This window comes from Cyanistes caeruleus, chromosome 6 (assembly GCF_971803275.1).
Source record: "Cyanistes caeruleus chromosome 6, bCyaCae1.hap1.1, whole genome shotgun sequence".
NCBI classification, from domain to species: domain Eukaryota; kingdom Metazoa; phylum Chordata; class Aves; order Passeriformes; family Paridae; genus Cyanistes; species Cyanistes caeruleus.
In genome coordinates, this window is record NC_141706.1 from 1,188,787 (window position 1) to 1,214,198 (window position 25,412).

At 42.8% G+C, this 25,412-nt stretch overlaps 1 protein-coding gene across 8 annotated transcripts in view; it reads left to right on the forward strand.

Moving 5' to 3' along the window:
- Positions 1–25,412, forward strand: part of TEAD1 (TEA domain transcription factor 1) — a 149,596-nt gene that overhangs the window by 89,004 nt on the left and 35,180 nt on the right. For 2 of the 8 annotated variants that reach the window (XM_086891726.1, XM_023929124.2), the window contains 3 exons: positions 19,370–19,434; positions 22,186–22,248; positions 22,337–22,399. In XM_086891726.1, coding sequence (XP_086747852.1) covers positions 19,370–19,434; positions 22,186–22,248; positions 22,337–22,399 — 191 coding nt within the window. Of the gene's footprint in view, positions 1–19,369; positions 19,435–22,185; positions 22,258–22,336; positions 22,400–25,412 lie in introns of all 8 variants that reach the window. The other 6 variants (XM_086891721.1, XM_086891724.1, XM_086891720.1 and 3 more) reach the window with 4 other exon arrangements.

The window sequence follows — 25,412 nt, forward strand, 5'->3', positions numbered from 1 at the left end:
AAAGTAGGTGGAAAGGCTGCTTGTGGTATTTCAGCTTCTCTGTGCTGATATGGTACAATTTAAGCCTGGTGTTAAGTGTTAGAAGGAAGTTAAAGGTAGAGCAGCCCCTTGCATTTACAGAAAGTTCTTTATTTTATTTTATTTTATTTTATTTTATTTTATTTTATTTTATTTTATTTTATTTTATTTTATTTTATTTTATTTTATTTTATTTTATTTTATTTTATTTTATTTTATTTTATTTTATTTTATTTTATTTATTTTATTTTATTTTATTTCATTTTATTTTAATTTGTTTTATTTTATTTTTTTCATTTTATTTTTTCATTTTATTTTATTTTATTTTATTTATTTTAATTTATTTTATTTTAATTCACTTTATTTTCTAATTTTATTTTTATTTGTTTTATTTTATTTTTTAATATTTTCATTTTATTTTGATTTATTTTATTTTATTTATTATTTGATTTATTTTATTACTTTATTTCATTATTTTCTTTTATTTTCTTTTATTTTATTTCATTTAATTTCATTTTATTTATTTTAATTTATTTTATTTTAATTATTTTTATTTTATTTTTTGTTTTATTTTTTAATTTTATTTTTATTTATGTATTTTATTTTTTAATTTTTTCATTTTATTTTGCTTTATTTTATTTTATTTATTATTTGACTTTATTTTATTTTATTTCATTTCATTTCATTCATTTTATTTCATTTTATTTTATTTTTCCCTCCAAGAAAAGGAGCTAAATTGTGGAATTATTTTTGCATATTCCAGGTGTCTAAGAAATTCAAAGCCTGTGCTCAAATTAAAAGCATAATTTGTTAGAAAAAGCGAGATAAACAAGAAAAGTGACATCAAAACAGTACTAGCTAGGCACAGCTCCTCCTGCAGAGCAATCATTCCGTGATTTATCACCCACTTTCCTAACTCTGTTTTGTGTAAGGAAACCATAAAGATAAGGAGCAGGCTCTGCAGGGCGTGGCTGGGGTTCAGAGGAATTTAACTGGGAAGAGACACAGAATTTAACTGGGAATATTTGGGGTTTGAAGGGCCCCTAAGGACGGTGGAGTGGAACTCCCTGCTCATCACAGGACTGCCCAAAATAATCCCCGTGGGCTGGAGCTGGGGCAGTGCTGCTGTCCCAGGGGGGCTTTGGGATGGACAGGGGGTCTGGCAGGCCAGGTTGGGGTCTGGAATGCAGAATGTCTGCCCTTGTTTCTGATATTTGGTTATGAGATCCAGAAAAACACTGAATTTCATAGAACATGAAATCCATGAGCATGTTTTCATGGTGATACATGAGAACAAAGGTTAAAGTTAGATGGAAAAAGCTAAAAGTGTAAGTGTATAGGTTAGAAAGTATTTTAAATCACTGGGTGAAAAAGCAGTTTAGAGAACAGGAGACAAGACTGAGAATTTAGGGTGATGTTTAGAGAACAGGAGACAAGATTGAGGATTTAGGGTGATGTCTCTTGTCCTTCTTCTTTCTTCTCCTAGAGGTTTTTGAATAGTAGTAAGTGATTAGATAGAGAATGCAGCAGTGCAGCACACAGGTGAAGGGTCATTAAGAAAAATAATATATGTGTCTGTTGTTAATTGGGTAAAAATAGGTATAAAGAGAAAAGAATTGCATATTCAGGGCCATTTTGTGCATCAGACACAAAGTGAGCCACAAGGCCTTGTTTGTACCATCAGAAGAAAGAAATGTGCCAGATTGCAAAGATTAACCTTGTGCAGCCAGCCTGGAGAGACCTGTTGAATTTTGTGATCACCTGCTAATAAATAAACACGAGAAACAAGATTCTAACGAGCTCAGGAGTTTTCTTCAAATCATAAAAACTGAGATAAGCAGAGCTCCCCACGAGGGAAGATCCCAGAAGAATTCAGTCCAAAGGAGGCTGAGATCCAAGAATAAAAAGAAAAATACAGAAGAGATGCAGCAGAAACAGAGAAACAGAAAAAAGATATTTTAGAGAAAAGTTACATCCCACAGCTCATATTATAATTATATTATATTATATTATATTATATTATATTATATTATATTATATTATATTATATTATATTATATTATATTAATATATTATATATTATTATTATAATATATATGATATATTATATCATATTATATAATATAATAATAAATATATTAGTATATAATATATAGTACATCTAACACCAGTTCCTGGGCTCTGTGTACAGCTCCTCAGGGCATGCAGAAAGAAAATATCAAACACACATCTGCTGAGGGAGGGAAGGAATTGGTCAAAGGTTCCTCCTCTCAGTATATTTATATATCTATATATCAATATATCTATCTATATATATTTATATATATTTTATATATATTCTTATATATATTTATATATATTTTTATATATATTTATATATATTTATATATCTATATCTATATCTATCTATCTATCTATATATATCTATATATATCTATATATTTATATATCTAGCCCATTGCCAATTTTGTTTTTAGTGCCGTGACACGGATTCTTTGGAGCTTGTTTCAAATCTGGAAGGTTATTTTCTTGCTTAAAAATTAAAACTTTTGTTTTGTTAAGATCATTCCTCTGTGTATATTACCAGCAAAAAGAAAAAAATAAAAAATCCAAGAAAAAAATTAAATAAAAGGAAAATTAAAAGAAAATTAAAAGGAAAATAAAAGGAAATAAGAAGAAAATTAAAAGAAAATTAAAAGGAAATAAAAAGAAAATTAAAAGGAAATAAAAAGAAAATTAAAAGAAAAATAAAAAGGAAATAAAAAGAAAATTAAAAGAAAAATAAAAAGGAAATAAAAAAGAAAATTAAAAGAAAATTAAAAAAAAATTTAAAAAAATTAAAAAAATAAAAATACAAATAAAAAAAAATTCAAAATCAGTTTCTCCTCTGTCTTTGTGCAACTCAGATGTGTTCCCTGTGGGCTGAGCTGCTCTGGGAACAGCCTCTACCCGAAATATTCTGTGCCCCATTGCCGTATTAATGAAGAGTTCCAGCCACCATTGCCTTTGATCACTCCTTTCACTGCTGCACCCCTGTTCACTGCCCCAGCCCTCGTGCTGAAATCTCCCCAAACTGCAGAGCTGTCCCAGCATGGATCACGCATTCCTTCGGCCTCGCGCTCCTTGAAATGAAACCGCTCCTTGCCCTGCTTTCATTGCTGTCAATTGTTGGATGTCCTGAGCTCCCACTGGTTTCAGCCTTCTGGGATTGCTGGGAAAGCCAACCTTTGCACCATGGACGTGCTGATTGCAGTGTCTCCACTTCCTTGTGCCTCCTCCACAAATCAATCTTTGCAATCTGCCCTAATTTCCTGCTCTCCCAGACGCCTTCAGCGTGCTGGGATGGGGTTTTTGTTTCTGGAGTTGACACCTGCATTCGTGCTGCAGGTGGGGTGGGTTGGGACAGGGAAAAAATGGGAAAATCTTGACTGGAGAAAGTCTTTTGGGAATGGATCCTTGTCCTTGTGGAGTGGGTCGGTTCCTCTGTGCGTACAGGCGGAGCTGCAGTGGGGTGAAGCCGTTCCTGGCTGCAGCAGTGCAGTTTCTGTTCCTGCAGAAACCCCTGGCTGCTGATCCCTGAGCCCAGCCCTGCCTGGCTCCGTCTCTGCCTGGTTGGCTTTGAGCATCCTCTGCAAGTGGAACCTGCCCTGGGGGTGCTGCATTTCCCACGGGTCACACTGGGCTTGGGAGCCTCCAAAACACTGATTTGGTGCACAGGGATGTTATCCCTGCATCCCTGTGCACAAAAAAGAACCCTGCCCACAGCTTAGGTCAACTTTAATCTCATCTGCTCCTGGAGGTATTGGATTTTATGTTGTAGAAAGCAAAGCTGAACTTTCAGGCCAATGATTTCTGCTGAGCCCAGTATTGAATGCTAGCTGGTTTTATTTCCCACGTTTAGGAAAAAGACAAAAAGACATTTACATGAAAGAAAGCAGAACTTTTTTTTTTAAGTGTATTTGATTTTCTGACAGCAATGAAAATTAACCTTCATTTAAAATCAAGGTTTTCATTTCACATACACCTTAAGATGTCACTGATGACAACTTCAATTTAACCTTTCAAATACTAAAGAATGCAATTGACTTTAAGGAAGCTTAAGAGCAGGGATTAAGTTTGCATAATTTATATAATTTGCACTGGTTTAAAGCTTCTCAAATTAGGATAAATTATAATAGTTAATATAACTTAATGCAATTTACTAATTCCTAAAGCCAGGTAAATATTTATTTAACCTCATAAGTCAACAATTTTACCAACTCAAATCTTTCCACCCATAATGGTAAAATATTAATAATTTCTACTTAATCCAAAACAGATTTCTGTGGAGTGTCACTCCCTCAGATTCACGAGATGAAATATTTCCAGTGCTCAGAGAATCAGCAAGTAATTCAAGCATAAAAATTTGTGGTCTAATTTTTATAGCTGCTAAGTACATTTAGCTCACGTTCACTCCTAAATGACCATACCTATGCACACAGAAATGTCTGTCATCTTCACTTTTTATTTTAATCTGAAGGATAAAAAAGTGCCTTTTGTCCAGGTAAGAATGGGACAAGATGCAAAAAAAAGCCTGCTGGAATGGCAGATGTTACAATAGAAAATAAATGCCAGGATGGAAAGATCTGGGTTAATGAAGTTTAAAATCTTTTATAAATTGGCTTACATTTTAATTGAAGCCTTTCATTGATCTAGTGGAACTGAAAAGATGAAGGAGAAGCCAGGGTGATTGTTTTAAAAGCACTGTAGTGACACTTTTGTTTTCAATCTCTGAACTTGTTTTCTTACCAATTTGGAGTATCAAGCACTGACAGGTGCAGAAGACACTCTGGATGAGTTTCTGTTTCTTTGAGTGCCCTGAAGTCTCAGGCAGATCAGCAAGGCAATGATTTGCCTTGTGTAGGTTTGAAAAGGGATTTGTCCATATTGACTTGCCCTAAGTTGCTGGAAATAATTGCATTGCCTGTTTCTGTTCCATCAAACATGCACATCCTGAGCCTTCAGCTATTTGCAGCAGTTGCTGTAGCAGAAATTCAGTTTTTCTGAAGTATTAATGTGGAGTGTGAGAGTTTCTGAGGGGCCCTTTTTGTTACTCTGATCTGTATTTCTTTCAGAAAATGCTATGTTACAACTTCAAGCGTCTGATGTGATCAGTGTGGCTTCAGGGACTTGCTTTAGTGTCCCTAAAAGTGTCCTGATGATAGCTGAGGCTGATGTGTCAATCCCTCTCTGGGAGGACCTTAGGGAAGGCAGGGAAGATGTTTCTGGGAGTGATGGACGAGAAGCTGTGCCATAAAAAAGAAGTTGTTCCAGCCCATCTGGCTCTGCCATGGGGCTGCTCTGCTGAGCCTCAGTCACAAACACGACCCAGGAGTGGGAGAGGGGGAGTTCTGCAGCTGGGCTGGGGGATTCCAGCATGCCCTCCTTCCTTAGCTTGGTTTCATTCTGGGCTTTGAGCAAAGCCCTTCTTGCTGCTCCCACGCAGGGTCTGGTTCCTGGTGTGTCCCCAGATGTGAGACAGAAGGGGCAGCTCTGCTTTGGACCCAACATCTCCCATTCAGTTTTCATTTTCAGCAAAAGATTCAAGTTAACATCATGGAACAAAACACCTGCTTTGAGGAAAAAAAAAAATCACTTTTTTTTGGAGACTACATGGCATCAGCTTTCTGGTATTTCCACCTCTATCCTCTTCTCAGCACCATTCTGCTGAACCTTTCCATAAATTCTATGGTTCCTTTTTAAAAAAAACAGTTCCAGCTGGGAGAAAATCTTCACTGGTAAGATTTTCTAGCTTGAATTCTCCTACCATTCTGCCAGTAAGATCTGGAAAGGTGATTGATGGAGAGGCATTTGTTAGCACCCACTCCCCCTTGAGAGCCTCACGCTGCGTGCAGCAGTCCCAGACAGCCCTGAGAGAGAGAGCTGGTTCTGTTCAGGCTTGCAGAAGCCTTTGAAGGTCGTTTTGGGGCAGGATTCCCTTCCCTGCAGGTGTGAGGGTGGTCTCCTGTGCAGGGACAGGTCCCTCAGCTGCCTGCTGGCGTGGCAGGTTTGGTTTGTAGGTACAGGAGAAACATGTTTTTCCTTCTGTCTGCTTGTGGTGGGTTGACCCTGCCTGGACTCCAAAGTCTGTCACCCACCTCTGCAGCTGGACAGGGCTGAGAAAATGCAACAAAGGGTTTGTGAGTTCATGTAAGGACTGGGAGGGACTGCTCACCAATTTCTGTCATGGGCAAAACAGGCTCTAATTAAAGATATTATTTGAATTTATTGCTAACGAAACCAGAGCAGAATACTGAGAAGTAAAATAGGATGTTAAAAGCACCTTCCCCACACCCATCCCTACTTCCCAGCTCTTCCTTCCCATGGGGCAGGGAGACAGGGAATGGGACTTGTAGTCATTTCATCACAGGTTGTCTCTGCAGCTGCTCAGGGAGAAGAGTCCTTCCCCTGCTCCTTCCCACAGGAGACTCTTCTCCGGGCACTTCTCCAGTAGGAGTGCCTCTCACAGCCAGCAATTGTCCTCCAGCAGGAGCTGCAGGGGCTCACAGCCTCCCCAGGGCTGGGCAGGGGCTCAGGGCAATCTCAGCATCCCCAGGGCTGGGCAGGGGCTCAGGGCTCACAGCATCCCCAGGGCTGGGCAGGGGCTCAGGGCAATCTCAGCCCCAGCTCCTGGAGCCCCTCCTGCCCCTCCCTCACTGAGCTGGGGCTCTGCAGGGCTGTTCCTCTCACACATCTCACATGTTCTCACCCTGCTCTTGTCTGACTGCAATTACATCAGTGCAATAACTTTTTTATTCCCCTTTAAATCTGTTATCACAGAGGCTCTCAGCCCAGCCCAGGCCAGAGGTGTGTCCAGCTTGCACTGTGGACATGAACCTGCTGGCAGCTCCTCACAGCAGCCACCCCTGTGCCCCCCACACTGCCAAAACCCAGCCACACCAACCCACTGCAATTCTGTGTTCCTCCTAAATCTGTTTTCATGTCCACAGCATTTCTTCCCCCTCTTTGGCCACTTGCAGCAGGTGCAGTGTTGCAGCTTGGCAGGGGCAGGTTTCTCTGGCAGGGTGCAGCCCAAGGATTGCTGTGATCAGTGCCTGGGGTGATGCTCTGCCCTCTCCCAGCTGCCTTGGAAGGAAAGGAGAGGCAAAAACCCCAAATCTCTGAAGCCCAGGGAAAAAGGGGGCCACACATGTTTTAGTGTGAGACACTTTTTAAAGCTTGTTTGCGTTGGGGTGATAATGTACTTCAGTGTGCTAGGGGAAATGAGAAACTTCACACATGGCATCTGGAAATCCTTGTGGCTCACTGCCTTCCTTGACAGCAATAATGTGGCTGTAAATTTCCCCCAGCAGAAAACACGTAACTGCATCAGCCCTACCAGAAACAACCTTTCATTTTCCTTTAAATGGATGTGTTGTTTTAAATCTCAGCTTTTTAATAGCTTCATATAAACATTTGTGAGCCTCTGAGGTAAGTAAGTATATTTTTACTTCTTGTTCTTATGTCATAGACTCACTGAATCATTGAGGTTAGAAAAGATCCCTAAGGTCATCGAGTCCAGCAGTTAACCCAGCACTCCCATGTCCAGCAGTCCTTATGGAAAATCAGTCTGTGGCTCAGTTTAGTGTCTGGAGTGCTGAGTCCTGACAGGTTCATATGCATCTCTCAGAGATGAAAGGGGTGTCACCCTTGCAAGCACTCTTGCTCAGTCTCCTCAGCACTCATTTATTCTCTTAGTGCACGTTGTAGCTAAGGCTGATGCTGGATTCACTTCCTTTGGCTCACCCAGTGACCATTTCTTTGTCTTTTCACAGCAAGAAAAGTGTGTGCTGAAGTGGTGATACTGGTGTGGTGACCAGGTTTGGGATGGATTTGCTGCCTGCCTTGGGAAAAATGCCTTTACTACCAAAACATATAAAGTTTAAAATACAGTGCAGTGCTTCAAAGTTTGTAAAACTTAGAAATTTGGTACTCCCTGTGGAGCTGGCAGAGCCTTAGGTACAGTGCAGTAGTCTGTACGCTGCCTGGGTTTTGGCAACATTTGGTTGAATCCAAATATAGAGTATTTAACACTTTAAAACCCTTTTCCATCTGTTGCTCTCAGCTGTAATGAAGCTCAGGCCCTTTTCCTCACTTGGAACTCTCCTCCATGTGTCAGGATGCATCCAGCCAGCCTCTGGCCAAGGTAGAAGTCAGACCAGGAGTCTTGGTCAGGACTTGGCCCAGGAGACAGTGGCAGCCCTGAAACTTGCTGTGGTGTGGGCCAGGCAGGAGGGAAGGGAAATGTGAACCCCCATGGAATGCAGATTTATCCTGGGAACCCAGCAAAGGGGAAGGACTGCTGTTACTTGTCCTTACACTGAAGAGGGGCAGGGGGAGGAGAAGGAGGAAGGGAGGTAGTAGGAGAGACAGCACATTGAAGGAGGGGAGAGAAGAATGAATTGTTGGCATGAAGTGCCAACAATTAGAAGAAAAATGAAATCATTTTATGTGATTACTGATGACCGAATCAGCAGGTTAGAGCAGACAGATGATGAAGTCTTATGAGCAAACTGGGAGCTTGGTAGGGGCAGAAATCTCTTAAGCTGCATTAATAAATGTTGACTGCAGATGTTCCAGATGTGTGTGTGGCACAAAACAACCTGTGGAGTTTCTCTCCTCCTGCAGCAGGCCTAAGGAAAGTGGGATTAAGAATTAGGCGTGAAACTGTGTTTGCACTTCATTACTCATTTATCCTAAACAAACAAAGAGAAGGTTTCCAAATGTACTCTTTTTGAATAAACGTTATGTAAAGTAAAGCCATGAGCTGGGAAGCAAAAGAAAGCAGTGATTTACCATAGAAACAAGTAAGTGGTAAAAAGATTATAAATAACTGTGATTTTCTTTCAGTTCTTTGGCATGTCCTACCCCTTAAATTATTTTTCTTTAAAGAGCCCTCCCATCAACCAAATCAAACACTTAAACTGAAAAAATAAAATAAAATAAAGCAACAAAGATTACAAATATTAGGGTTCTAAAACATTTGGTGGCTACACAAAATTTTCATCTGATTCTCCAAGATAACCCTGCAGATTTCAAAAGGCATGAATGGGGGTTTTTCAGAGGTAGTGAAGTCAGCACAGTATTTACCCTGCTTGGGATGTACAGGGGGGTGCTGGAGCCTGGGGTGAGGGGCAGGGAGAGAAGACATTCTTTGATAAATGAGCAGGTTATGAGGAGCACTTCCAAATTTAAACAAAATGCATCACGGTGCAGTATTATTTGACTGCTCAGCTTTTCACTGTTGTATCTCTTAGCTGAGATAGAAAATAAGCAGTGGTGTCTTCTGTTCTTTAACAGCTTTTGGTGTTCTGATACCTGAGTTTATGATGGCTTTTATGGTTTCTTTTTCTCCCCTTGGAGTGGGAATCCTTGAGAAGTGCAGCAGTGTTGTTCTCTTCCACTTCAGCTCGAACACCAGTGGTTGGGTTCTGCAGGAAGGCAGGAACAGGCATTTAAAGGGAAGGAGCTATGGACAGGTCCTTCTTTAGGCTGACAAAAAGGAGTTTCGTCAGTCTCAGTTTTAAACATGCTTTGAGACTGAGTTTGCAAGAAAAGACTTACCCTGGAACTCAAGTATGTTGTAGGTCTCTCTTGTGGGTTCGTAATTGGTGCGAAATATTTATTGTGCTGCAGCTAGAATGACACTGTTAGCTATGAAATCCCCACAAAATGCTACTTTGTGCCTGTGAAATAACTTGGAAACCACGGCTGGTGTTGGATGTGTCCCAGGCACTTTGATATGCCGGTCAAACGCTTCTCCACTTGGCCCATCTGGTGTCAGAAGCTGTCACCTAACACAAACCAAGGCCAAATACCCTGGACAGAATGAAAATTTAAATACCTCTTTGCACCTGCTGTGAAAATAAAGCATCTTAACTGCACAGGACACAGGCAGCATGGAAATCACAAGCCAAACAAAGAGTTTTTGGGAAGAAAACAAAAGTTTTTGGGAAGAAAACAAAAGTTTTTGGGAAGAGTGTCCTGAAATCCCGGCTCAGAGCAGGGTGGAGTACTCCACTGCTGGGGCAGGACACACAGGTGTGTTTTCCAAAGTGCTGGATTTCCTGGGGGCTCTGCAAGGAGCAGGGCACAGCTCTGCTGTGGCACAGACAGACAGACAGACAGACAGGACGGTCCAGGGGCGTTCCTGCAGTTCCTGCGCCCGTCTGTCCGTAGGGATTTCTCCCTGGACGTGCTGCAGCCATCTCTGAGCCTTTCATCCCTGTCTGCAGTACTGATCTGCTCAAAAGGACCCTGCAGTGATTCAAGCATCTGCCTTTCACAGTTCCTGACTCACAGGCTCCCACTCAGGACCGCACTGGAGCATCAATACACAATTTAATGTCATTTTTTGGTCTTTTTGATCATCTCTCCCTGAACTCAAACCGCTTTTCTGGGGGCATATGCAGCTTAGGAACGTGGAAGCATTAAGGTATACATAGAATTTAAAGTGGTTAGGACACTGTAGTTGTGTAATGCTCTAATAATAAACACGGGGAGAAAAGGATACTTTTGTGATAGTTAAAGTTTATTTCTTAAAGAATAAACAGTAGGAAGCGAACCAGCACCCAGAATTTCTTTTCTGCAAATAAACCTTACTTAAACAATCGCAGCTCCTTTAAAAATGAGCTTCATTTTGCCTATGAGAACAAACAGAACCGAAGCCACCTACTGAGAAATTCTATTTTGCTAATTTTTATCTATTCGAATGCAAATAGTGGTTTTAATCCCCTTAACTCATCCATCATGCATGGCAGGTCAGCCAGCCCATTGTCTGTGTGTTTGAAGGATTCCTGTCCAAATCAGACTTTCTGTCAGCAGCGTTGGGCAAGAGTCTGCTCCTTTCTTGGAGTGCCCCTGTCCCTGGGAAACTGCAGCCACCTGGGAAAACAAGGCTGGAATTGCACGTGGGATTGGCACCCAGAGCAGGGGAAAAACCCCACAATGGCAGATTAAGGACATCTAGGTTTTTATAATCTACTAAACATCTGTAGCTGATCCACAGATATGGCAAAGGTCAAAGTTTGGGGATTTTCATTATTTTATTTTATTTTATTTTATTTTATTTTATTTTATTTTATAATTTAATTTAATTTAATTTAATTATTTTATTTTATTTTATTTTATTTATTTTATTTTATTTTATTTTATTTTATTTTATTTTATTTTATTTTATTTTATTTTATTTTATTTTACTTTATTTCTTTATTTTATTTTATTTTATTTTACTTTATTTTACTTTATTTTATTTTATTTTATTTTATTTTATTTTATTTTATTTTACTTTATTTTATTTTATTTTATTTTATTTTATTTTATTTTATTTTATTTTATTTTATTTTATTATTTTATTTTTTTTATTTCTTTGTATATTCTGAAGCCTAAAAATTGCTGTTTGTTTTGAAATGCATTTTTGGTTGAAGTAAAATGCAGTTTATTGTATGCAGGAAATGATTAAATGATTACCAGGGGCAAAAGGAAAAAAAAAAAAAAAAAAAAAAGAAGCCATGTATTTTTGTAGCATTTAAATTTTAATTAAATGGGGCTTAGAGTAAATTGTAAAACCTCCTTTTGTTGAGACAACCGTCGCTGACAAAATATTAATTAATGAATATTCAGAGAGCTCTCTGGATCACTCCTCTCTTTCTGAAATATGTTCTGCCTCTGTTTTTAAAAAATCAGAAGAAGAAAATTAATAAACATTGCTTATGTGGAATATTCCCAGTATGAGGACCTGCCAAACAGAATCCAATGCATTGCATTAATGTCAATGAACACTTTGGAACCAGATGTGTCTATGGGTCTTTTTCATTGTTTTCCCTAAAACTGAAGCTGGGATAAAACCCAAAGATTAAGACTTGACATGAGGAGAATATCTTTCTCTGCTACTATTAGGTCATTTCCCTTTTGCTTTGTAAATTAAATTGTGGTCTTGATTCAATCTGGGATGGTTTTATTGTTGTTGGTTTTAATACAATACACAAAAAGTTCTTTTCTTTGGGAGTATCATTATGATATAACTTAAATGAGTCATTGTAATTGTTCACTCATTAGCATCTGAAGGGATTATTTCGGTTATTTTGTTTCTGGGATCTTTTCTTTCCCCTCTCCTCTTGGGCAGCCCCGTTAGGGTGAGCCTTGCAAGCAGTTAATTTGTGTATAATAATATTTAAGTGGCTTATTGTATTTTTTTTTTTGTGTGTGTGTACATACAGCACACTGGGGCAGCCCTTAAAACCCGTTTTAGGAACCCTGAGGTCTTTGTCCTCTCCCAGTCCCATCCTTGTGTGGCCACTTCTGTGCATGGTCCTTGCCTAAATTCTGACCCTTGGCTCCCAAAGGATTCAGAGCACCAACAAGTTGAAAGACACACAGTTAATTTTTATTTTTCTGCTCCCATCCCACTCCCTGGGGACTGTGAGACCTCGCCTGTGTCACACATACAGCCTTCCCACACATACTGCTGCTTAAAGAGGGAGAAAGAAAGAGGAAAAAAACAAACCAAACCAAAAAAACCCCAGAAAAATAGGGGGAAAAAAACAAAAGAAAGAGAAAAGGTGTAGGGGGGAGATCAAGGGAGGAGTGTTTGCCTTGGCTCACGTGGCAATTAAAAATACATAAGTGAGAGAATTGCCATGAACTTGCCCGAAGGGCTGTAATAAATAACATCCTGCATAACTGGTGCATAAAGTGTGCTCTATGGTTTTGGGTGAAATGACTGTGTCTGTTTTTAGGGTTGCTGGCTGGGGATTTTTTTCAGAATTCTAACAGTTGGAATTCAAATAGGCTTATGTTCCTGTAATTGTGGTAAACATATTTTAAAAATGGCTGTTTGATCAACTGTAAATATTACCAGTTCAGAGGTTAAACGCTGTTGTTGGAGTCGCTGAGGGAAATCCAGCAGAAGTGTAAATATGGCAGAAAAAGCTAAACAATATGGCAAAGGAATATTTGCTGACTTAGGAGTGCAGGATCAACACCAATATTTTTCCAGTGATGCTAAACCTCTTGTAGCTGCTAAATTGGATTTGTAGTTGAATGAAGTATCAGCTGCTGTCGGACAAGCCCATAAAGGTCGGGCGGCTGGCCTTTTGTAGGCAGGGCTTAGAGGACGATTGATATGTTTTAGCACTTTTGGGATTATTGTGATTAGGAGGAAGCCATTCTGAATGATAGAGAAAAGGATGTAAAAAACACAGCCCACAGCTGGTAAGCAGCATGTGTTTGCTATAAGGAGAGGTCATGACTAGTTGATCCTGCTGGTTCAGGCACTGATTGACAGTCAAGAAAACTTGATATTATGAAGCAGACCCTTCTTTTTTTCTTCTCCCTTTTTTTTTTTTTTTTTTTTTTTTAATCTCCTAAAGAAATGATGGTTCTGCTGTGTTAAGTCAGAGTATTACAAAATCTGGAACACTCTCACTTGTTGCAAGCTGAACGTTCAGAGACACAGCTGCAAGTTTGGAGTTGTTAAAATATCATGTAGGAATTAGTATTCAACCCATACCGGTGAGAACAGTAAATAGGAGTTACAGAATTAGCTCTGGTGTTTCTGTGTTTGCCTTCTTCATATGTGTTAGTCTTAACAAAAACCCTCTTTGCCATCCAGTAGAAAATTTATGCTAAGCATGAGGAAATTTAAAGTCTGCTGAACTTGTTGACTGTTACACGCCTGGCATATCCAAGATTTTTAGCCAGGAATAATACGTGTAAAAAATATTTTACCAGCCAGAAAACAGCTTTATCATTTTATTTCTATTAACCACCTGCCTCAGAGGACGTGTAGGTTATTTCCTCTTATCTCGGCTATCCACTTGGAAATGTAGAGCTGCTTTTTTCTCCTTTTTTTTTTTCCCTTTTTTCTTTTTTTTTTTCTTTTCCTTTTTTTTTTTTTTTTCCTGTGAGCAGCCATCCGCAAGCTCGCAAATGCACATTTAAATAGTTGTATCTCTGACTCTTTTTAGTGGGGCTGTACCTCTTTCAAAATTCGAGTTTAGCATACCACACAGGAAAGAACACAAGCTTGCCAACTCCCGCTGAGCGTTTTTTCAAGCCTGTGAAAAGAATGAATTATTCAGCAGTAAGCATGCTTACAGCTGGCCATTTGGGAGCTTTGATGTGCGAATCAGGCGGTTGCATGAATGCCCTTATTGTCATGTTATGTGTACACAGTGTGTGAATTATTGAAAATAGTGAGGCCTGAGCCTCATCTGGTAGAGATTACAGTGCAGGCATGCTGGGTGAAGGTCTGTAATTGAAAATCCCCAGATGCTGTTTATTTGGCCTCCGTCACGTGGCCCTTCTGCAGAAAAAGCCTGGCTGAACAAAATGCTGCCCAGCCCCCTGGAGCCCAGCGCGGCCCAGCGTGCCCGCCACTTAAACACCTGCCCAGAATATTTTTAAAAGCTTAAATTAGATTTGCCTACAACGTTTAAATAGAGGATGCCTTACTCAGAGGTTTAAACTGCTTAGCCAGTTGTTGACTCGCACAACTCTTTTATCTACAAGAGGCTTTTTGTTAGCCAATTTAGCTATAAGGCGCCTTCGGGAAGCGAAGATCTCCCAAAGCCGGATATTCCGCCGGCAAAACGGGACGGAAAAGCTCCAGGGCTGGGCAGCATGACAGAGCAGCTTTCCCCCCATGGGCTGCAAGCTGGGCTGCCCAAGGGCCCCGTGCCCACCTTCTGGAGAGGAAGGAAAGGGTTCCACCAGCACATCCCTGCTGGCGGTGCCTGGGCCAGGATCTGCATCCATCGTGCTCAGCAGCCCGACAAAGAGCTGGGTGCTGCTCACAGGGACTGTCCCAGGAGAGCACTCACAGGTGCTTCCTCATGGAGAAAATGTCCCACCAGCTCTCCAAATTTGGCCCCCAGCACAAGGGCAGCGCTGTGTGATCACCGGGCCAAGCAGAAGCGGAGTTTACCGAAACTGAACAAACCTTTGCTATGGTAAATGTGGCTGTGAGAATGATTTGGGGGATGAAATTGTGCAGGTCTGTCCCCAGACTTCTCAGGCAGGATGGGAAATTCCTGTTCCTAGCCACAGTCTGGTAGAATTTGAAGAAATTGATGCTGTTTCATGATGTGAAAAGAAATGGGCTTTTCTACACGGTCGTTACTTGAATTACGTGGCTGAGTATGAAAACTTTTTAAAATTAGCTGTTCATTTTCAAGTTGCTAGCTGGCCTTATTTCCCACCCTTGCCTGTTTTTATCCCATTTGGACAGTGCCTATTACTGGGAGCTGGGAGGGCAGAGGTTTAATTTGTGTCATTAATGTTCTAAATAAAGATCCCTGCCGGCCTCAGCTGCTCAGGGATGTGCTGCACCGGCTCCCTGCCCTGCTGCCCGTGGCCAGGACACGGGAAAAGGGACATGGTGTGGCCAAGAGCGTGTCCAGAGCTGGTGCAGGTGCTGCTGGAGCCGCCTGTGGTGGCTCCCCCGCCGTGCTGGGGTCATTCCTGGCCCATGAAGGGATTCCCACTTGTGCCTTCCTCAGTCAGGGGTGGGTTTTCACCTTTCAGGACCCTGCTGGTGCTGAAAGTACAACTTCAGCATCCAGGGCGGAGCAGGCTGTTGTGGGGGCTGATGCTGGGCTGCTTTGGCTGTTGGAAGCAGCTCTTGGATGGTGGGGGAGGCTCCCTGCACAAGGGCCCTCTGTTAGACAACAACTGCCTCCCCCGGGAGAGGCTGGGAGCTGCCCCTCGGCAGCTGCTGCTGCTGCTCTGGACAGCAGAAGTGCCAGATCTCTGCTGCCTGAGGGGCACCAGGCACCCCCTGTTGGGGCTGGTGGGGCTCGGGGATGGGCAGGTGGGGAGAGCCAAGGGCCACAGAAGGGCTTTGGGAGCTTTGGCTGTCCACAAAGGGGTTTTAGCATCCGCGCTGTTTTCTAGCTGAACTCCCTTTTTACTCCATGCTGTGGTTAAAAGAGATGTTCCTCTGCACAAAATGCCTCTTCCTCAGCATCAGTCCAGGCAGAATTATAGTTTGCAACTGCACTGATGGCACAGAAGGACGTGAGAGATAAAAGCCTGAATTAACGGGGACAAAAGCAGTCTCCAAGAAGCAGCCTATGTAAAATATTTATTGTGGTCCTATCCTGATCTTTCCAAGATCCTTGGGAAAGATTCCTGTGCTGTGAGGATGTTTTATCTAACCAGGCACCTCCCCGTGGCTCTCTTTGATACCTGAACCAAAACATTCAAAGTAGGAGACTGTCACAGTGAATGTCAGGAAGAAAGAGCTGAAAATTTGCAGTTCATAAATCTGACCTCTTCTCTTCTGGCAGGCAGTTTCCCAGATATGTATGACAAGGAGACAGAGGGAGGGTGTGTATGGAAAGTATTTCCACAGCTGAGCTCTTCTAGAGAAAACAGATCTATTTATTAATGAGCATTTCTCATCCTAAGGCTTCTAATGGCCAGTTAAAGAAGTTCCATGAGCCTCTTTTTGTTTCAGACTTTTCTCATTCCCAAGAGCAGGAAAGGGGTTTTTTAGGAGTATTAAGCTTTCCTTTCTTTAAAATCCTCTTTGGCCTTCAGTTGATCTGGAGATCAGATCATTCTGTCCCTGTCTGTCAGAGCTGGTAAAGAAGAGCACCAGTGTTTGGTAAATAACATTAAGGCTGTAAATTTTTAGTTGGGGGATCTCTCTTGTTTATGTCAGGCAGTGCTTCTGTTTGTGTTTGTGGCTTTTGGTGGCCCAAGAAAGAATTGATGTCTTTTCAGATGGTTGTGGCCAGGGAGAAGGTTATTTAATGAGCCTTCAGTATCTCCTGCTCTGGCTAAACCTGGTGCTTGTGTCTTTGCTGCGTTGAAAACACGATGGTGAGGAAAACACGTGTTTGGCTTTTACCTCGGCCACTTTTCATGGATCCTTGTGGAGTTCCTCCTCCCTGCAGGTTAAGGCAAATTATTCCACCCTGTTGGCTCTTCTGGAGTTAGGCTCTGGGTAGCCTTAAGGGAGGCAGTCACTTGCCAAAACTGCAGTCTTGTTAGTGACAGTCCTGGCCAGCTGGATAATGGCTACAGACCCCTCCCGAGTGAAGCCAAAGTGTTTCATGGGTGGACTGGGGCTCAACCAGAGACAGCACTCAAATAATACAGTCTAGGCTTCCAGTGCTGGGTGTTTATGATGAAGATGCTTTTCCTGTCAGGTGGCTGCCTGGGAACCTGAGCTTTCCTTTACAAATAGATTTTATCTCTTGTCTGTGAGGAGAGCTGTGAAGGCTCAGCTGTGGCTGGGGACTGCACAGGGCTGCGAGGGCTGGCTGGAGTCACCTGTGCTGTGCCCAGGTGTTTGAAACATCTGCAGCACAGGCAGAGGGACAGGAGATGGCACCGTGTCCTTTACATCATCTTGGAGCATCTCTGACCTCGCACAGTCACCAGTGGCTGAGCAGACTGGCCTGGCAATCTTTTTGCAGCAAAAAAACTCAATTCTGGGTATTAATGTCTGCGCAGACTTAAACATGCAGGTACTTTCTGGAGGGGGGCATTCCCCAATTAAATCAAAATGTGCATTTAGAACTAGGAGAGGGTCCACAGCACCCAAGACACTGGTGGCTGCAGGAATGTGGTGATCTCTGCCTCTCACCAGACCGCACAAGGCCGCCCTTGCAGGCTCCTGTTTGGGTTATGAGGCAGAACACGAGGGAGATGCAGCGGTGGAGCGTTCCCTGCTTTCACCCCATGAGCACAAAGGCACTTGCTCACCACAAACAACAGGTATTTTGTGAGCACAGCAGGCTGCAGAGCTCCTGCTCAGCCCAAAGACAAGGCCTTGGCATGAAATTAGGTAACTACCTGCTCCTGTGTTTGCGTGCGGAAATCCCTCATTTGTGTGCAGAAATGTGGCTGGTTTGTGTAACAAGGCAAAATTTACCTCTTGAAGTTTGTCCTGAAGAGACCTGCTGGAGAGTTACAAACCAGTGGCATGTTGTGGGAAATGTGGCCAAAACAAAAAGAAAAATGCAGCTCTGCTCTGCAGCATCTTGATGCTTCATCTTCTGGTACCCATTTAGCAAGCATGGAAGAGACAGGAGCCGTGAGACATTTGATACAAAGGGTGTAAAATAAGGCTCAGAGGGGGAGACAGAGGAAAAAAGTCTAGTTTGACTAAATGTGTTCAATCTTTCAGTCAACAAAATGCACTTCAAACATAGGCAGGCTACCTCTAAACTTCCTCATCTCTCCCCCACAACATTAAAGCTGTAAGGTTTTGAAGCCCTGGCTGATAAAATAATTTTCTGCATTCCCCAGCTATGTACTCATCCACTTCAAAATAGCTTGGTGGGTGACAGGCTATTTTCTTAACCTCCCCATTTTCAGCTCACTGCTAAATCAGTTTTCTCATTTCCTACACAGGGCTGCTTTTCCCCTGTGCTGAATGCAAATAGCTCTGTAACTCAGGACTTGTTGAACAAGTACATTTCAGTTATTACCACTCGCGGAGAAGAAACACAATACACAGTGAAAATAAACAGGACACCACATAAAACTTGTGTTATCTTCCAGGTCAGCAGCACTTAAGAAGGAAGTTATTTGGATAGAAAATGTTAGTTTGCGTTGGGTAGTGCAGTGTGTGACTGAAGAAGAGTCAAATAGCCATTTTAGAGGCTGGGAGGTGTTTCACATTTCCAAGGCAAACAGAGCTCTGAATAACAAACCAGCGTGCTGATGGGCACAGGAACATCAGCACTGCTGGGCAGCCTCTCTTGTGAGCAGGGTCAGGGGTGTGGCTGCTGACCTGCTGGGCTGGGGCAGTGGTTTCCATCTCTGGAGGAGGCTTTCTGGCAGGAAGAACAGGTTTTGCTCCAAGAACTGAAACTCGGAGAGAAGCTGGCACATCTGGGTGCTTGGCACTCGGGCAGCACTCGACCTTCTCAAGGGCATCCACTCCTCCCCACGGGGATCCAGGCCACAAACAACACCTGGAGCAGCTGGAAGCAAAAGCAGGGGAGCCCAGACCTTGTGTCTCCTGGGAGGAGAGGGAGGTTCTCCTGTGAGAGATCCTGCTGGGCACCGCTGCTGCCCACGGAGCTGCCTCTTTGCCCGCAAACCTCTGCGGGGCTTCGGGGGGCAAACACCGAGCTCGTGGGGCTCTGCATCCTGCAGTGCCTGTCCAGGAGATGGAAGAGAAGTACTGGTGAGCACTGAGAAATTCTGGCAAACTGTTTGCAGAGGGAAGTGGAGTTGGTGTGAGGAAAGGAAGGGGCTGTGCACAGAGCTCGTGTGCTGTTGGAATGGGGCGTTCTGATGGCGTTCCTGGTGATGCTGCTTGTCCCTTACCATGAATTTTTCTTTGTTTCAGGTAGGAATGAATTGATAGCCAGATACATCAAACTTAGAACAGGGAAGACACGGACCAGGAAGCAGGTAAAATAACCCAGTGGGGAAGTATGCATGTCAATGAATGACAAAATGTGGCATTTTTGGCTGCAGTGGCTGGCTGTGCTTCGGCTCTGATGGGATGATCTATGGACTTCACTATTCAGATTAAATACATGCTGTTTAGGGAATATTTAAAACTCCAGGAATTATGTTGTGGTGGTGTGAGGATTCACTTTTCATTAAGCTGTCTGTAAATGAAGCTGTTATCCCCCCATATTTCATAAAAAAATTCAAAAGTTGAAGCAAAACCATAAAGCATGGTTCCTTATTTCTTTACATAATATTATAATATAATTATTATAAAATAATATAATATTATAATATAATATAAAAATAATTATTATTATGAGATGGTAAAGAGTGGAACCTCTTAAAAGTTAAGGGAATTCGGCTGTATAATAGAGGTTATGATTCTTGGATATTCTTGGTAAATGTATAAAAATGAACCAATCATAATCGTGCTCTCAGCCTATGGCCAGTAGTTGCTACAAGATATAAAAATCATTATAAAATTTCCCTAAGAGCCTTTGAGCTCCTGGTCTTTGACCATGGTAAGATTTCATTCATCCAAGAGTCAGAATAAACCTTAAAACCACCTTGGGTTCTTTTATAGATGATTGCCACATAACCATTAATTTATCTCCTATTACTAAATCCTTTAATTCATGATACCCCCAGCGATCAGCAGCCTTGCAGAAAGCACAGTTTGTGTGGAGCTCACGCAGTGGCTGCTGTTTAAAAACGCTCCACACACAGCAGAGCTCCCTTGCTTTAAGGTCAGGTGTGAGATTCCCCTTCTCCCCCCGCCACCTGTGTGACGGGGGGCAGGCAGAGGCTTTGCATGTGCATGTTCTGCATGTCCTGCAGCGCAGGGAGAGGTGGCCCTGGGTCACACAGAGCATCCAGAGCTCGGCTTTGGAGCACTTTGGGTGCTGTTTTGCCCTGGGTGGTGTCCCTTGTCAGGCACGTGCGCGAGGGATGAGAAAAGGCGTCAGGAGAGCACGTGGAAGAGGAACGAGGCAAAGGCTGGCCATCACAAGCTAAAAGCAGAGTCCCTGGTTCTCCCTGCCTTGGCCAGCGAGCCCCAGGAGCTGGAAGTTATGCTGGGCTCACAAAGTTAATGCCTGAGGAGTGACAGTGCAGAGCTTGGGGTGGTCAGCTCCTTGGCCAGCACGTGGCAAGAAGGCAGGAGGGCTGTGATGGCTCACTGTGGTGATGGCTGCCTCTGCACTTGTGCATCCCTCTGTAGTGCTGCATAAATCATTCCAACTCAGTGCCTAAAAAAGGGGGTTTGGAGCTACTCTGGAGTTTTAACCAGCCATTCAGTGTTGTTCAGTTCATTGTTCTTCCTGTGGAGCTTTTAACATCACTAATATTCCACTGACAGCAAAACAAATGAACATGTGTGAGAACTCAGTCGAGGTGTTTGACTGCAAAACAGCTCAGTAAGCAGCAGTTTAACTCTGAATTACTGCAGGGCTGCTCCTGAAGGTGGCCTTCAGGGATGGTGCTCATGGGTGCATTGCTGTTTGCTTCCCTCCTAAAATACAGCCTTTTTGGTACTACTGTCACTGCATAGTCTCACAGAGGAGGGAATCATTGCTTTTCTTTTGTTCTTTCCCAGACAGGAATTGTAACTAGTGTAGGAAAAATGTGCACCACCTGATGTGGCATGTCCTGGGCCAAATGAGAATCAGAGGTTTCCCTTTTAGTGGTTTTTGCTATCACTGTAGGTTTTAAACTTTCCCACAGAAGGCTGGAGGATGCTGAGGGCAACCAAGCATCACTAAACCTTCACCAGCAGCAGCATGGATTTCAGCATGTCCCTGGCTAGACAGGAGTGTGAATTTGGGCCCAGACCCTTCACTGCACAGGCAGCAACTTCTGTCCAGTGACTGGTGTGGTGCAGGACTGGGTTTGTACAAATTTCTGGGTGAAACAGCCAGACTTGGGCATCGCTGGAGCTGATGTCAAGTTGCTAGTCCCCAGTTGCACAAATGTTTTGTGGGCAGCCTTGATGCTGAGATTACCAAGGAAACCAGCAGGGGTTCAGAGACCTGTGTTGTGCCAGTATTTTATCATTTGTGCCAGAATTTAAAGCATTTCAGTGGACTCAAAAGACAGCCTGAATCTCCTCCCTGGAGCTGCAGAGCACAATAAATAATGGATGCAATTTCTTGGTGCCAAGCTGTGCCTCAAGCCTAGTGGCAAATGGTCAGAGTGGGCAATGCATCCCCAGCAGATGGGGCAGAAATCCTTTGGGCTCCCCACATGAGAGCTCAGGGCCTGGGCATGGATGGGATCGGTACCAAAGCACGTGGGCTGAGTCCAGCTGGGAGCTGTGTCTTCTCTCTTGTAGCTGAATGCACAGCCTGGTGGGTTACACTTTTTTTTTCCCCCCTTTCTCTTTTCTTTTTTTTTTTTTTTTGTTTCCTTAATCAAGTCCCTGCAGTGATGACCTGTATTGTTAAGCCTCGGTGCTAAGAGCTTGGTATCTGGCTGGGAATGTGGTATCTTTAACAGCAGAGCTTACTGAAGATGCAAATAACTTCCTCCCTTCAGAAAAGTTTCTTTTTTTCTTTTTTTTTTCTTTTTTTTTTTTACTTTTCTTTTTTTTTTTGAAAAAAAAAAAAAAAAAGAGAAAAATAGACATTTAAAATTTGATTTGCTTTTTGTTTTTCTTTTGTTTGTTGTTTTTTTTTCCCCCCCATCCCCCTATAAACCTGAACAATGTAGGTGTCTAGTCACATACAGGTCTTAGCAAGAAAGAAAGTTCGAGAAATTCAAGCCGCCATTAAGGTACGTTTGGCTTGCCCAGTTGTAGGGGGCTTTTCATCTCCATGGTTACAGGCTTTTCCTTTGTTTCCTCCCTTCCCCTACCCTGCAGGTGTCTAGTCACATTCAGGTTCTTGCCAGAAGGAAATCTCGTGATTTTCATTCCAAGCTGAAGGTATGCGCTTTTCTGCTTTTGGGCTTGTGGTTGCTGTGCCTGTCCCTTCTCCTCCCCGCGGTGATGGGCGAGCTGGGGCTGCTGTGCCCTAACCTCCTTTTCCTGCATGTGGGAGCTCTTTGTGTTTAATCCCCGGCTTCTGCACTAGCATCCCCATTAAAAAAACCTCGTTTTAACACTGTCCAAATGCCGAGTGAACTCCTCTTTGTAACAGCTCAGCGCCTAAACCTGGTTTAACCCGTTAGTCCACGGGTTTTTAACCCGTTAGTCCATTTTTTTGTTTCACTTTTTAACAGCCTAGTGGTGTATTGAAGTACACAGGGCGTTTTGTCACAGTTGCGTAGATGCTTTTTATTTTTTTTAGTTATTATTTTATTTTTTTATTATTATTTTTTATTCTTTTTCCAGAGGGGTAATTGGGGTAATTGTTTTCCTTTCCCAAATGCTTTTTTTTGTCCGTGCTTCTGAACTGCTATCAAGAATATTTAAACCAGATCATTCCTACCAAGTGCCAGAGAGCAGAGTTTATCCAGATTGCTCTGGTTTTTCTAGACTACAATCTAGCATCACCTCAAGTCATGCACTATTTACAAGATTCCCTGAAGTTTCATTTTTTTTAAAGTAAATTATTGACATTTAATCTTTGGAGAGCCTCAGTCAGAGTCTTGTTCAGGGAATATTAAGTGTGTTTGCTTAATCTGACATGATGAATTGTACATGTCCCCGTTTTCTCTGCCTTCCATAAAATATATTCTAAGGTTGAAAAGAACCTCTTGGAAATGTTTCATAGGGGTTTCTCAGATTGCTTGTTTTTCCAAGTTTTCCAGCAGAGATCTTGAGATTTTTTTGGTATTTTTTTTCCACACTATTTGAAAATGAAAGAGGGAGTTTGGCAGTTTTTGCTGTCGATTTTTGCTTTTTTTTAACAAAAAGTGAAGGAACTTGTAAATCTTTTACTTCCCCCCCCCCCTTTTTTTTTTTTTTTCTTCCTTCTCTTAACATGAGTGGATTTTTTTTATTACTATTTTCTATTTCTCCACCCAGATATGAGAACAAATCACATTTTTGTTCTGGTTTCGGGCAGTGCTTTCCCTGTCCTGGGCACTGCGGATGCTCACCCCCATCCTGGAACTGCAGTGTAGGAATAACAGCCTGGCTTTGTAAAAGCCTCCCTGACAGGAGCACTGGGTTTTTCAAGGGCAGCATGCTGGCAAGCTTGTCTGGCTGTTGGTGGCTGGCTTTTTAGCTGCACTGGCTGAGCAGTTGGGGTTCGGAAAGAACGACTAAGACAACTTAAAACATCCTGCTTTTTAACCCAGGGGGCAATAATACAGAGATATGTAGCATTTTAAGCTCAAATTGTCAAGCCTTGATGCCTAAAATTAAGTATGTGAGTAGGTGGCCTTGCTTTCAGAGGTGCTCAGCACCAGCAGCCCCTGGAGTTTTAGAGGACTCTCAGGGCTGTAAAAATCAGGAAGCCCACCTAGGTATCAAATGCAGGCCTAGGAGCCAAACACAATTATTGGATTTACTCTTCTAAAAAATATCTCCCTTTCTGAATGACCAGAATTCCTTAAAATGTGAAGCCACTTACAAAGCAAAAAAAACATTTTTAAATACTGCACCTGCTGTCTGATTAGTATTGAAGCTTTCCAAAGAGCCGAGGTAGCCAAAGCCTAAGAGTATTTCATCTAGTCTAGGTGCCATTTGCAGTAAATAGAGATCTGGAAGGAATTTTCATTTGAAGGAGTCTCCTGAAGAAGGGAACATCTGTTTGGACAACAAAACATTTTGTAAGGGCTTGTTGCCCTTTCCCACCTGGCCAGGCCTTTCCTCCCCGCACGGAAGAGCTGAATTTTGACGTAAAAGGTGCCACAAGTGAGCTGCCTTGTGCAGAAGAGAGCTCTCATTCCTCTTGCCTGCTGCAAGTGCTCCCTGGAGGTGGTGGAAGCTGCTGGTTTCTGAGCCTGAGATGGAACTTTGCTCCTCCAGGAGTTTTGTTAGTGCTGCTGCCTGCTTTTCCTTACCCTGGCTGTGTGGGACCCTCGGTAGGGCCAGAGTCACCCAGGATCACCCTGGTCAGGGACCAGCCGGGAGTGAAACCTCTGGAGATCTTTATTCCAGCTCCCCCCTGGCAGAGCAGTTGGCTGAGGACTTCAGAAGCTGCCTGAGAAGGATGTCACTGCTGCAGGAGGAAGACAAGGCACATACATTCCAGCGCCTCTGAGTGCTCCTTGTTTCAATGGGGATGAATTTTGGCAGCAGCCTGAACAGCCCCAGCAGTATCCTCGGAAAGATGACGGGCTCTTGCTGTCCTGGAGTGGGTGCTGTCTGCATTCCCTGGGGAAGGGGTCACCAAGGAGAAGATAAAATGCACTTTTTTACACCTGGGGTTTTTTTACACGAGCACATACTGACAGGACAAGGAGGAATGGCTTCAAACAGGAAGAGAATAGGCTTAGGTTAGATATTAGGAGAGTAAAAAAGTTACTGTGAGGGTGGTGAGGCGCTGGAAGAGGCTGCCCAGAGAAGCTGGGGGTGCCTCAGCCCTGGCAGTGTTCAAGGCCAGGCTGGATGGTGCCTGGAGCAGCCTGCTCTAGTGGGAGGTGAGCTTTTAAAAAAAGTCCCACTAGTGGGCTTGGAATTCTATGATTTTTAAGGTCCCTTCCAACCCAAACCATTTTATGGTCCTGTGCTCCCCACCCAGGCCAGCTCACCCTTTCAGCAGTGAGCTGCCACTTGTAACGCCTGTGGTTGGTGGCATCCAGGGAAGCACATAACTGCTTTAAAGAAAATCCCATTTGCATCTGGTGCCAATGTTCTCTGTGGCTGATGTCCTGCTCACGGAGAGGAGAGCACTTGGGCAGATCTTCCTGTGTTAATCTTCTGCAAAACTCCACCAGGATGGAAGGATCTCAGAGCTGTCTGCTTTGGAAGCTTTCCTGAGAGGCAGAAGTCTCACCTGCTGGGTCCAGCAAGGTCCCTTTTCCTCACTGAGAAGTGCCTGTGGTCA